Genomic DNA, 15,205 nt, shown 5'->3' with positions numbered 1-15,205 from the left:
CCCCATTTACACCATTTATAAGGTTATCCGCAACGCTGTCACTTATCCGTCCCTTAACCATCCCTTAAATTACTATTCACGGGTTCCACTGTACTTTTTTACTTCATCTCTTAACTAAGGGACGGAACCTGCAACCCTCCGTCCCTTAACCGTCTCTTAAATTACTATTCATTCAATTTCATTTTTTATTTTTATTTACAACCAAATTCAATTAATAAAAACACACTTCATTAAATAAAATAAACTTACAACATTAAAATTCGTAAAAAAACATAATTTAATAATTTCCTAACAAAATTAAAATACATAATTTAATAATCTCATCCGGCAAATTTTGCCCAAATGTGCTCCATTAGATCATCTTGGAGTTGGGCGTGGGCGGAAGAGTCACGTGTCCTTGCCCAAATAGACAAACGTTCTTGTATAGACGGACGCACTCCACTGCGTGGCGGACTACTTGCGGTAGAGCTTGCGGGGGCTTCAGGGTCGAACCAGTTTCCCGCCTCGGGTCATTCGTCTTGGACAATCATGTTGTGCAAGATTATGCACGTATACATGATGTCGACCATGCTCTCCATGAACCACGTACGAGCTGGGGCTTTGATGAAGTTGAAGCGCGCTTGGAGAACCCCGAACACCCGCTCCACATCCTTCCGAGCAGCCTCCTGCTTCTGCGCAAAAAGCGTCTGCTTTGCGTTCACAGGCCTGGTGCACGTCTTCATAAAGGTTGGCCACTTCGGGTAGATGTCGTAGGCAAGATAGTACCCCATTTTATAGCGCCGGTTGTTAGCGGTGAAGTTGATGGCCGACGCTTTACCATCTAAAATTCGGCGAAGAGGTCGGATTGGTAGATGACGTTTATGTCGTTGTTCAAGCCGGGGATGAAAACCCCGCTCCTTTGGAAGTCAAAGTAGTAGATACTCAATATCGTATGCTCAATGCTAACGTACATTGATTAAGAAATTAATTATCAAGATCTCATCTTTTAGTAGATAGCATAAAGACTCGTCTTGCTATTAGATCCATTCAGTGCTATACCACACCAACGTCATCTTATTTCAATAAGGTTTAGAAATAATCGGACTGACATTGCAACCTTTCACGATAGGTAGTCTAGGCCTATCTTGGTTGTGAAATTATTATTTTTCTTTGTTCAGGACTGACCGCGTACCTTAAATTGAGCGCAGCCCACAACCGGTCTACTAAACAAAGACTTAGACTTTGTTATGTTCGCTAATACATTTAAATATGCAATAAACATCCATTAAATGTAAATCATAACAACATCATGACAAAAATAATCTGTTGCATTCATTGGAAAATAATAATTAGAGTTTTACAGTATTCAATCACTCGAAAAGGTGATTTCTAGTATACAAACCCTAACAGTTAGCACATGTCAAAATCGGGGCGAGGGCAGAGTCCGACATCGGGGTCGGAAATAAATTAATCCCCACACCCCACCCGAGGGAGGATGGGGAGAGGGTTGAATTTGCATTAGACATTAAAAGCCTTTCTCAAATTTGGACCACATTTTTGTCTGTATACCCCATCATTCGCCTTTAACAATCCCTCACCCCTTACAATCATAACATTATCCCCATCTTCAATTAAATTTCATTCTACATTAATCTTCATCATATCATATCACACATATACATAATATACACAAACGATCACTTTCCCGCCAATTTCTTGATGATCCATCAATCCAGCTCAAAAGAACAACTACTCTTTCCGTTTTAGGATAAGCTTCCTCCATTGTTAAAAATATCACATACCAAAAAATTAGTAAAATGATAAAACAAAATAAATGAATAGTTATAAAAAAAAGTACTCGGGGTAGACACATAATCTGTTTTCAGTAGGGTTGTATAAAGTACTACTATTTCGTATTTGAAATATTGAGAGAAGAATTTTAGTATAATTTGTTTTGACCCTTATTATCAAAACATGAAGTTTGGTCAAACTCTGGTCCACCCCGCAACTTTCAACTTCAATCGGAAAAACCACGAATATTGGATTTATTAGCAACCATCTCATGCCATTTTTTGGTAAAATTGTATCTGATGATATGACAGCCGAAAAATCATATATGGACGTCACCGATAGTGAGTTAATTAGTATCATCTATTTATATTGAAAACGATATTGTTTGATTGACAAACACCAATAATATATATTGTCCATACATGACCTATTTTTATCGTCGTGTGATAATGGCAAACAAATTTATCTAACTTCGTTGTTTTCCTTATTGATTTTTAAAAATTATGATACAGACTAAAATTTGACATATTTTATGAATTTTTTTCCGATTATTTATCCTTAATACATTACTATACTATTTTGGGTGAACTAAAATTTGACATATTTTATGAATTTTTTTCCGATTATTTATCCTTAATACATTACTATACTATTTTGGTAGGGCTTACGACCTTAGTGATTTAATCTTGTATACTCCACTGCTTATTATAAAATATAATGACACGACTGATTTGCACCGATAAAATAAAATACGAAGAACTGTGCCATAGGCGGGCTCGACGGGTGGCGAAAATGGTTCTAGATATAGTGTTTGAACAAGCGGGAAACGTGCGTGTGTACTATGATTGTTATCCAAATCAAAGATACCAGAAGATTGAATAATTAAATATAGAAATATGATAATATAAAGTAATACTATGCTAGATTTAGCACCAACTCTCTTAAATTGCCGGTAAAATTCAAGAGTGAGTCAGTTGCCGGTAAAATTGAGGCCAAACTATATTATATAAACAAATTATTAAAGTGTCATCAAATATCGATCAGTTATTGGTGCAATCAATTGGCATTTATTTAATGTTTAGATTAAATAAAATGGAGGGGCAGAGTGGGAAAGAAGAATAAAAAATAAGGGGTATGATGGGTAAAGGCTGGAAAAGGTTGCATTTTTTTATGTACAGAAAACAGCTTTTCAAGAGGGTCAAGCAACACATTTTATAATTTCTTTCCTTTTTTGTTGTGGAAAAGTGATATTTCTGCGTTTAAATAGGAGTGATATTCATTTTATTTCGTTATACCCTATTTTAGAATTTAAAATTATTATGTTATTATTCTCATTTTATTTTTATAAATAAATTATTATAAAAATTGATTGTATATATGTATTTCTATCATGATAATGAATAAGATTACAAAAATGAATCTTACTCCTCTGGTCCTCATTAAATGTCTTAAATTTGACCGGTGCGAATTTTACGAAATTGTTTGACTTTATGAGAAAAATAGATGGAAAAAGTTAGTGAAATATAAATAATATTTTTGTATTAGTTTTATAATAACGGTGAGTACAATAAATTGATAGAATGTGAGATCCATTTACTAAAAGTAGTAAAATTAAAATGAAATACTATTAGGGACCGTCCAAATAAGAAAATATGAGACATTTAATAGGGATAGTGGGAGTACTTACTTTTTTGTGGAACATGCTTTAAGTAATACGAGTTGAAAGTGTTAGTGAAATATGAATATCATTTTCATATTCTCCACACGTCCTTATTTATGGACGACTTAAGCTTTAATGCACAATTAATAAAGTACTCTCTCCGTCCGCCATTAGGAGTCCCATTTATGGGCGGCACGGGTTTTGAGAAATGTTAAGAAAAGTGGGTGGAAAAAAGTTAGTGGAATATGAGTCTCACTTGTATATATTAATTTTAAATGAAATGTTAGTGGAATGAGTTAGTGGAAGGTGAGACCTTATGACCATTTATGGTAAAAATGAATCGAGACTTCTATTCGCGGACGGACTAAAATGAAAAAACGAGACTTCTATTCGCGGACAGAAGGAGTATAAGAGAAAATGTTAGTAAAACAGAAAAGAAAAATAGAAAAACAATAAAAAAAAATGGGACTATTTTTAAAGGGAATAAGTTAATGAGATTCAAGATCTACTTATCATTCATTATAGTAAAAAGTTCTGAGTATTTCTATTGTTGGAGTGACTAAAATGATAAAATAAATAAAATATAAAAATGCATTGCTACGAACTTTTTCACATTTTTCTTCACATTCCTTAAAATATATACATATTAAAATGGGATATTATAATATTTATGGAGTATACTTTTATTTCATTTAATTTGATAAGATAACAAGTTAATAAAAATAAATAAATAAATAAATAAGAGGTAAAATAGTGGAAAAAAGGAGGCATGGGCACGTGTCCGTGTCTGGGAGGGAAGTGAGTGGGATGACAGATTCAAGGCATCGGGAGCTGACTTCTCGATCAGCATACAGCACGTGTCACGGTCTTCGTGAGCCATCATCACTCCTCTCCTATTATTTATCATTATGCCCTTCACTTTTCGCATCTTTCTACATTTATTTCCTCTTTGCCTTTTTTTCAACTTGCCATTAATTATAGAAAAAATGTATACAAGTAGTAGTAGTATAATATCAATGCTTAAACTAAATTATAATATCGCATTCTTCCTTACTCATTATATTGACCGATAGTAAACTTATGTCATATTTATAATATATTTCCTTCCAATTTTTATTTTGTTTTAATCAAAGCACAAAGTACTTTTTAAAATTAGATCTATGGTTCTTTTCTATGCTTATAACACCATAATCTAAAATTAAGACTAAATCTACCCCCTTAGATTTTGAAATGAGTGGATGAGATTAAAGCTCACAAATTTCAATTAATAGTAGACAGAATATCAACAAAAGGGTAATATCGTCATTATGTTATCATATGGTCATTTTCGTGGGTGTTTTTTTATATCAATATAGTGTATTACAAATATCAACAATATGACATGAGAATATCAACACAAATATAAGAATATCAACACAGTTTTATAATGAGACTTTGCATACACTATATTGAGAATTTATTTGCATTTGTTGATAAAATCTGTTTATTAACATGTACAAAAAATTGAAATATAATTTATCAAATTTCATCACCCGAACATCGTCGGAACATATGCAATTGAGATCTCATTGGAATCCTTATAAAATTATTTTTAATTTGATATATTTTTTGCGAAAAAATAATTTAAATCGAGAGACTTACGTAAATTTAAAGTTTATAAGATGATTTGGTCTTAATTTGTTATGGTAAATTAGTTAGCAATTGATCAGTACGAGATATATGTACAAAATGCGGAAGATATCATATAGTTTTATAGCTCATAATCCTAATAATATTTCTTCATATTTTTAATTACAGATAATGAATAGTATTTATTGAATATAAATTCGGAATTTCTACAATTTTTCTTGATATTATTCGATAGATTTAAAATGCTTTTTAATATAGATATGGGTACTTTAAAAGTTGAGCTTATAAATTGTACGTGTGACCAAAATATCCTGATCTCACCCTCACTTTATTAACTACTACTACTAATAAACTAAATTACCATAGCTTCACCATTTGATAATACTAGTAATATTGTATTTGTTGCATAATAGTATAATATAATAAGTCAAACCAGCCATAACATTTATACTATACACGATACTACAAAATATTTACTTAAAAAGTGTTTGCAGATACAACACAGTTGGTTCCGAAGCAGCAAAGTTGCGAACGAATCTTACAAAACGTTTACTTAAAAGTACCAAGTCTTAAACACAGTTGGTTCCGAAGCGGCAAAGTCGCGGATGCCTACAAAACGTTTACTTAAGAGCATTAGCAATGGCGCCCGTCCCGGCAGAATTCCGACCGGCATACCGGAAGTCCGCGCAGGACGTCCGCCATTATGCAAGGGAGGCACGGATACGGACATCCGCTGCAGACACCGGAGTTCCGCGACGTTCCGCGGATATCCGTCGCGACGTCCGTACTGACGTCCGCCATAGCGTTGACTCCCACGGACGTCCGCGCGGACGTCCCGATTATTGCATTAATTTCTTTTTTTTAATAATTCTATAAATACGTATCGTTGAACTTCATTTCATTCACACCACTTGTATTAACGAGTATCTCTCTTTCTCTAAAATACTTTTCTTTCGAAAAACAATGGAGCACCACGATAGCGATTCCCCCGCCACGAGCGAGTCACGGACGCCTTATTTTCCCGTCGGCGGTAGTACGCCGATGTCTGCCGCGATGCCCCAAATGCCGGGGATGATGCCCCAATCCCAAACGGCGGCGGGGATGATGCCCTGGTACTACACCATGTACTCGCAGTGGTATGAGATGATGCCCCAAATGTCCCAGATGCCCGGGGCGAGTCCTGGAATGCCCCAAATATCGGGGATGATGCCCGGAATACCTGGAATGATGCCCCAGATGCTCGGGATGATGATGCAGGGATCGTCTGGCGCTACGGGGGGAGTAGGCAGGGGGTCCCCAATCGCCAGTGGACAACGTCTATCGGCCCTATATGGATTTACTGGCGCCAGACAACCCGCCGAGTACTCCTCTTGAGATTCAGTTCATTGGCATCGAGACGTTCTCGCTTGAGGAGTTCGGGCTATCTCCGATCCGGGATTCTCCCACCGACTCACCAACGGCGACAGGGAGAGGGAGGGGCAGGGGACGGGGCATTACCTCGCCCGTCCCGATGTACGGTGGTGAGGCGGGGGCCGCTGAGGTGGAGGAGGGGTCCAGCGGGAAGAAGAGGAACGTTTAGAGCATGGAGGAGTGCATCACGCTGGCGAAGGCGTGGATCAGTGTGGTGGAGGATCCGTACATCGGGGCTAACCAGCACATCGACAGGATGTGGTGGCGCATTAGCCAAAACTACCTCCAGTTCAAACCGCCAGGGGGGAGCCTCACAACGGAGAGCAATGCCGGAAACAGTGAGAGCGGCTGAGGAGGCAGCTCAGCCTATTTGCCAGCATTTACACAAACAACCTCCGCTCGACAACCAGCGGCATGTCTGCCGAGGATGTGAAGCTCCTGTCTCACCATCAGTTCATCGACACTGCATAGGGGTTCGGGGAATTCAAATATTGGGAAGTCTATCTTGTAGTGTAGACTTCGGCCAAGTTCACTGCGGGTGTTGAATCTGGCTGGCCGAAGCGGACGAAGATCAGCGCCTCCGGGGAGTACAGTAGTAGTGCTGGTTCCCACGAACTCCCCGTACCGAGGCAGAGTTCCCGACGCCCGGTTGGGCAAAAGTCCGCGGAGCGGATGGCGAGGAGAAGCGCTAGCGGATCCAACGAGGCCCAATTGGCAGCACCCACCCAAAACGATCCCGAGAACCCCTCATTCGCCCGCATCGCGGCACATAAAACCTTGTTACATGCAATGGTTGAATGACGCCAATCGACCGACCGCCATTACAAGCGGCCGCTTAAGGATATCATCAACAGTATGCGGCGCGATTTGGGGTTCAGAGACATGTCGGAGAGTGACGACGAGGGGGTGGTGGGGGCGGGGACGACGAGGGGACTGGCGGCGGGGAATCCGATGAGTGAGAAGACGGTTTTTTTTAACAATGTAATTTTTTTTAATAATTATGTATTTTTTAGTTAAGTATGTTTTTTTAAAAATAAAGTGGTTTTATTTTCCACGTATTTGTGTAGAAATTTTAATTCCGTAAATTGTTTAATTTGTGAATTTTTATTGTGGGAAGTTCGTCGGGATGTCCGCCACTGTGCAGTGGGATGCCCGTATGACGTGACATCCGCAGTGGGATGTCCGTATGACGTGGCAGGATGTGTTCTTGGGATATCCGCGGGGATATCCGCCGGGACATCCTCACCATTGCTAATGGTCTAAAAGTACAAGTCTTATCTTGTACTACTGTTTGTCCCCGTATACATTATTTACATGTAATGATAACTGTGTCCAATTCATTTAATCATTCTACACAAATGGTGAGTGCGTGTATATATATATATATATATATATATATATATAGTTAAAGATAAAAGAATACAGGTGTACGTTTTGTAAGTGATGAGTAAATAGAACAATGTACAAACAGAAGAAACTTAAAGGATCGGCAGAAGTCACGAGACAATGATGCATTCGTATAACACATCTCTTATTTACACTAAATGAATTCCGCTTTATAGGGATCAGACCATTATGACACTAATTACTAGGACCTCTTTTGTGTTACACTACTTACTCAGTTGGCTAGACTCAGAAAGAACAAGCCACAATACAAAAGATTATTACACAATTTATCTAACTAGTAACAGATTAGTAACAGATTACAATCGAGAAACCCTAACTAGAACTGGATACTCGTCAGGCTCCAGACCCCTAGATTAGGTCGATTTCACCACCTGCACATTAAGTAGAAGAGTTAGTATAACAAGAAAATGATCCCTAAGGATCTAAGCAATTGCTAAACCAAACATAACAGAATCAGAGAATCCGATCACAAATGGCTCAGGTCACAGCAGTGACTGCACTAGGCCTCAGACCTCCCCAATCCTCACAGCAAGTCACAAAGACGAGCACCGCTGAACGGACCACCCAATCTGAGATCAGTGAAACCCTAAATCTCACTGATTCCCGTACACCACGACCTTTTCAACACACGGATCCACAAATAACCTTCGAACACAGCCTTGCTCACAAAAACTCCCACACAACACTTTCAAGCACACGGAGGTTCGGTCACCGGAGAAGACCGAAACCCTAATTTTTAGAAGGGAACCGAATAAGTGACCTAACTCACAAACTACACGGATACATCTCTTTAGAACTGAGAATCGTCGGTGGAAACGAGAGCTTGAAGGAAATCGTCGGCTAAAACCGCCGGAAAACTAGAGAGAAGTTAGAGAGAAGACGGAGGAACTTTTCGAGAATGAGTGAGAGAGAGAGAGAGAAAATATTTTGAATGAATGAGAGAGGAGAGTAACCGTCTCCTAAACAAGCACAATCAAATAATTCGGACGACCCAGATGCAAGATCCGTGTGGAGGTGCCAGGTGTCGGTTATCCAGCGCATCAGGTAAATGAGACGCCTGAACTTGGGCCACCAGGGATTGGGCCCCAATAATTACTCCAGTTGGGCTCCTCATAATATTGGCCCATGCTAATATTAATAACAACCCATAACTAGAACTGGTCCAATTTCAACACACTTTTTATCCTTTTATTTATGTAGTGTTGCAACTCTGCCCCTCCGGAGGTAATTGTGTTGCTCTTGCGGGCAATTATTTATATAATACTCTGTATATATCTATCTCTAGAGGTGATATTAAGCCGACAATTTCACTATCAGGTAATAGCATGAATAGGGTTGAGCTTAAATATATATTGTACGAAAGTCTAAGCCAGTTGGATTGCTGCAGTCGTGGACTGTTAACTTCCTTTCATGCTTCATGCTTCATACTTCATTCAAGTGGATGAATGACGTCACATCGGGTATGAAGGAACCGTTGATAAGTCGTGGTGTGGAATGATTGACGCCACAAACGATTGTGAAGATCGTTTGTTAAATCGGACAAAAAGTAATTGAGAACTCAAGAGAGATCAAACTCATCATAATATTAATCTTCAAATGTGTGTCTTTATAGTCCAACAAGGAGGACTTTATATAGGCAACGGAAATCCTAAACTTATAGAAATGTGTGTCTTTATAGTCCAACAATTAGGATTTCCGTTGCCTATATAAAGGCCTCATTGTTGGACTATAAAGACACACATTTGAAGTTTAATATTATGATGAGTTTTATCTCTCTTCTGTTCTCAATTGTTTTTTGTCTGATGTAACAAACAATCTTCACAATCGTTTGTGGCGTCAATGATTAAACACAGACACCACGACCTATCAATGGTTCCTTCATACCCGTTGTGACATCATTCGTCCACCCGTACCAAGTTTTCCACCCTATTCTTTTCAAAATCTTCATCATTCATCAAATAATCATAACACTAATTTGGGTCGCAAGTAGATGAAATCAAGTTTTAGCACTTGTAAACCTTTATTTTGTAATACTAAGATTTAAACGTAGCAAGGGGATTTAGAGCACATGCAATTAATTATTTGTCACGCTGGCTGTATTTTCAATTATGCGCTAGCAACTTTATGGATAAATCTATATGTCTATATAAAGAATGCACAAATCTAGAGTAATCAAAAGTGCTTGAGATTGCTTCTATCAAAATTGTCATGGTCCCTATTCTTTTATTTCTTTTTTTCTACTTTATGGTTACTATTATTTAATTCACAAAACTAACAAATGAGGTATGTTGGTATATATGGAGAGTCATGGACCACGGCATAATTGTCACTGAGGTAGTATTTAATACGGAATTAATTTATTATTTTTGTAGATATAACGATATCACGTGCTTTTCCAACTTTATAGGAGTAATAACTTTTTCCACCTAATAAAGTGGTCATTTTCTATGGGATAAATCTAAAGTTATTTTGAGTGCTAAAAGGAGGGAAAACGAAAAAAAAATATTAATGCAACAATAAAAACGTATTGTTTTATGCTTGTCAATATAAATTATGGATATCTATGTTTTATGGAGTTTTTTGCTCTTGACCCCCTCGATGAATAGAACTTTTTTAAAGAAGAAAACACTGTACGACAGTCGCACATTGTGAAATTATAATTTTACATTTCACTAAAGTAAATAAGAAATGTAAAAAAAGAAATGTAGTACTCCTATTATCTTATCAAAACTAATAAAAATAAACGAAATATAGTATTTCTATTTATAAAATCTGAATTAATTTTATTGGGCCGTGAACTAGAGAATAGACTGAAAGGCCATAATCAATTGGACCTTCAAAATTACAATTTTTAAAGCCCAATTCAAGGCCCATATATAATTGGACCAATGAAACTATTTTATGCCCATTTTTAAATTATCAATGCAATCTAAATTTAGTTAGGTCCATAAATTTTCAGTTTCTCGAATCATCGCCCTCCGCCGCCGTCTTCCGCCGGCCCTCACAAAGCAACTGAGTTCACCTGTTCAGTTCACTCGTACCGCTGGTTATGTCAAAGGCGGACTGTTGAGCTATTGTTGTGCAATCAAAGTTCTCATTCAAATTCGATAAATGGCTGCGTCTAATTCTTCGAAATTGTTTCGTGGTACGTATGTTTTACCATACTCGATTGACTTCTATCTTTCGCGCGAATGAAGGAATGATTCGTTTTAGTGTCATCACTGTATGGCGTAAGAGGTAGTAGAACTTGAAATAGGATTAGGAAATGAATTTCAATTTAATTGCTTCTGGTTTTCTGGAAGATTTTACCTCCAATTATGTGTGACCTGTTAATTGCTATCATGTTCTATTTTGTTGATTCCTTTTATGAGAAATTGGCTGTTCGAGCTGAAGATTTTTCCCTAAGTAGGTTTCGTATTTCCTCGATAGATCTAATAATATGAAAAGCAAAACAGAAATGAGTTTCAAATTTGCTGTAAATCTGCCAATGGTGAGTTTAGGTCGAAGCTACTGAAGCTATGTGAAAGTTTATAGGCCAAAAGATCAAATGAATGTGTTAGTTGCAGCATCCAATCAGATTGCTGAAGTTTACTATCACTGGCATTCTCTTGGAAACTGTTATTTGGAAACATCCTTTTATTGTTAGCTTAAACATCTGCTTGGCATTTTATCATCAGTTTCAATAATTGGAATCTTGCAAAACCAGATAGCTAATATTCTCTTCTTCTGTGTGATGAAACATCAGTCGGTCGTTCCATTCTGGGTGGTCTGAGCAACAATGCTCTTCGGGCGAGCATGCCGTCTTCCCACTTGGCAGATATGGATTTCCTATCTCAAGTTAGTATAGTCTATTCCCTTTGTTTTGCCACATAAGTGCATTTGGTCATAGTGCATTCATTTTCTTCACCTTAGCTCAATTCATTAGTCAACATTGTCCCTGAAGACTTAATGTGGTCCCTGTTGTGTTCTTGTGAATATCAGTTAGTATCTTCAAGATAATAAGATGAATGTAACTCGCGACACCTGTGACCGTGCTAATTATCATCACAACATCGTGTTTTAAATCTTGTGGGAGCAACGTATTTTTTGGTTGTGTGACTGCTAAGTTTGGAATTTGATCCTAGTGCATTCATTTTCTTCACCTTAGTTCAGTTTTCTATGTGGATGACTCTTACTTTTTCTCTAATTCGTTAGCCGACGTTGTCTCTGAAGTCTTAATGTGGTCCCTGTTGTGTTTCTGTGAATATTGGTTAGTATGGTCAAGATTATAAGGTGAATGTAACTTGCGAAACCTGTGAGCAACAACATGTTTGTTGGTTTTCTGACTAAATCAGTACTCCATGCAATGTGCGTAAGGGATATGTTTTGTAATCTTATATCGTAGTATCAGTTACAAGAAGAATAATGTCGGAGAGTTTGATTACATGACTAATGGATATATAAGTCTCCAGCAAACAAGGACATTCATACAGATGAGGACTAACCTTAAAGTGGTGGACAATTCCGGGGCTAAAAGAGTGATGTGCATACAAGCACTGAAGGGCAAGAAAGGAGCTAGACTGGGGGACGTAATAGTAGCATCGGTCAAGGAAGCACATGTTGGTGGGAAAGTGAAAAAAGGAGACGTTCACTACGCTGTTGTAGTTCGTGCTGCAATGCCACGGGGCCGCTGTGATGGGAGCGAAGTCAAGTTTGACGACAATGCTGTAGTACTCATCAATAAGCAAGGCGAGCCAATTGGCACCAGGGTGTTCGGCCCTGTTCCTCATGAGTTGAGGAAAAAGAAGCATCTCAAGATTCTCAGTCTTGCTGAGCAAATTGCCTAAAGTGTTATCACATACCTGCTCAAATCTATCATTGCTATATGTAAGAACTCAGACTGATTTAGGTATCACAGACTTCTTCCTGTTCTGTCGATGAAGTATATCAAGAAAAGGGTGACATAAATTCAAATGAGTTCCTGTTTTATCATATACTATTTGACTCATAACTAAATTAGAAAATTTTAGTTTGCGACAAATGTACAGTTTTTGTTTGCATGATGCATCTGTCAACAAAAAAATTACTAAAAGAATAATATTCATTTTTTCAAAGTGACTAAATGAGGACAAAATACATATATACCCAATTTTCTTTTTCCTGATAAATTCATTAGTTCCCAAGCAATATTATATTTTTTCCATAGTTTTTTCTGATATTTTCGATTTCGAGTCAAAACTGATTTTAAGCAAGCTAGCGGTTCCAAAATTTTTGAAAAGAACCAAACTGGTAAATAGGCATGTTGATTATGATTCGACATGTGAGAGGACAGATGATGCTACTGTTCATACGGCTTTTCTTCTATTTTTCCTGAATTTGTTCAAAACCGAAGGTTCACTACCGACACAATTTCAAAAAAGTATGAAACTAGAATGCCGATTAGAATTTCAAAAAAATTGAAACTAGAACCGATAGAATCCGTATGCGACTTCGATCCAACCCGGGAGAGGTTATTGTGGTTCATAAATAGGAACAACGTACACTCACCATTAGTCCCCATTGGAAGTCTCATTTCACTTTTATTACTATTTTTGGTAAATGAATCACACATCCCACTTACACTCTTTACTCCCATTTTATTACGAAATCAATAAGTATATAAAAGTAGGACTTACATTCGACTAACTTTTTCTATCACTTTCAAATACAAAGTAAAACAATTTTCATAAAACCATGCAACTCAAATATGGAACTTCTGGTAGGGATTGTATGAAGAATCTGATTTTGGGCTTTACTGATAATTTGAGTTTAGCCATGCATCTCTACTATTAACCTATTTCCCATGACATACCCTAATAGTCTAATTCTTACTAATCTTTTTTACTTTTAAAAAATAATTTAATCCCAAAACTCTAGTAATGTTTTATAATGGGCCAGGCCCACAACCCCCAAAAACGGGCCGGACATCTCAAAGCTGGGCCAAGCCTCCTTACATTCAAAGCTATAAGAAAAAGAGGAGCAGAAACATGGAGAATTGCAGAGAAAAAGGAGACGGCGTTGGTGTCAGCATTCAAAATCAAACCTCTCTCTGAAATCAGAATCATCAAACGACGGCGTTGAAGGCGTTTCCTGTCGGGCTGTCGGCGCTTTACTCTTCAATCACGGCCGTAAACCACCGCTCTGTCTCTTCCCCCCTCTCTCTCTCTCTCTTTATACACACTTATCATTTAATGTGTGTTGATCTTCGTCAGCTCACGCTCTATCACGCCTCCTGTCAAAAGCTTGTACCCTCTGCGTGACCTACCGCCTCCTCCTCTCTCTCTCTATATATATATGTATATTTTGTCCTTCACTCTCACGTAATTCCGGTGACTCTAACTGCCAATTAGTATATTTATTTTACTTATCTGTATATATTTCTGTTGTGATTAAGTGATAATGAGGTGTATCTTGGACTGGTGGGCCCCGCTGTGGATTAGGCGTCGTCATTGGTTCACGCTAAAACACTCTCTATTTTTGAGTGGAACGCCACACACATTAAATTTTGATTTGGACTCAAATTCCCAAGTTGTTATCGAATTTGATTATTGATTTGCTCATTAAAATATTTATTTATTCTAATTTTATACTAATAAATTAAATTTTCAGAGTTGAACGTAGAGTTATAGTATTAAATTAAATAATTTTATTAGCATATTTCTATGAAGAATGAATGAAATGTGAGGGAGAGAACATAAAATTTCATTTAAGAATATGAATAAAATCGAAATGAAAAAACACAAATAAGAGTACGGAGTATAAAATTTCCGTATAATATGGAGGTCGGTTTAATGCAAAATCAGAATTTGACGAAAGTTTAAAGAATTACATGCAAATAACCAAATTGAATTATTAAAGAAATTGTTTCATTTTTCAGTTTTTCTGGAATAATATTTTTGTTTAAACTCAAAGTATCAGTGTATTGAAAATTTTAAATGAAAATGCAAAAAGAATGAATATATATGATGTCACGTTTGGAAGAGCATATTCTAACAAATTTTTAAAATACGAACAAAGACCTGTACGTCGTTAATCAATCCTCATGAGATAGTACTACTTTTTTCATCCATATTGGAGTATTTTTTATTTTTGGATTGTTTTTGCCCTAATTAATTTTGGTTCATTATTTTGTAGAATAATCCTAATTCGTTTTGTAGACCCAACACATTTATTACTATTACAATAAAAATGAAACACTTATTCCTTCTAATGGTATTTACCAATATTATCATTAGTAAACTCACCAAAATTATTATTACTACGAGTGGAATGTGTAAGGCCATCCGCAATGGGCGGATGATGGCACGCCCG

The 15,205-nt window shown here is 37.1% G+C and overlaps 1 protein-coding gene across 1 annotated transcript; it reads left to right on the top strand.

The window, feature by feature from the left end:
- The first annotated feature begins 10,822 nt into the window (after positions 1 to 10,822).
- LOC121759714 (50S ribosomal protein HLP, mitochondrial-like) lies at positions 10,823 to 12,849 on the top strand. The gene is made up of 3 exons (XM_042155390.1): positions 10,823 to 11,021; positions 11,622 to 11,713; positions 12,328 to 12,849. The coding sequence occupies exons 1-3, from the start codon at positions 10,988 to 10,990 to the stop codon at positions 12,700 to 12,702; spliced, it is 501 nt and encodes a 166-aa protein (XP_042011324.1). The 5' UTR covers positions 10,823 to 10,987; the 3' UTR covers positions 12,703 to 12,849.
- The last annotated feature ends 2,356 nt before the right edge of the window (positions 12,850 to 15,205 follow it).

The sequence above is a fragment of the Salvia splendens genome, chromosome 12, assembly GCF_004379255.2.
Source record: "Salvia splendens isolate huo1 chromosome 12, SspV2, whole genome shotgun sequence".
In the NCBI taxonomy this organism is placed as follows: Eukaryota; Viridiplantae; Streptophyta; class Magnoliopsida; order Lamiales; family Lamiaceae; genus Salvia; species Salvia splendens.
Note: the sequence above shows the minus strand (reverse complement) of the source record. Positions and strands in the feature narration are given on the sequence as shown.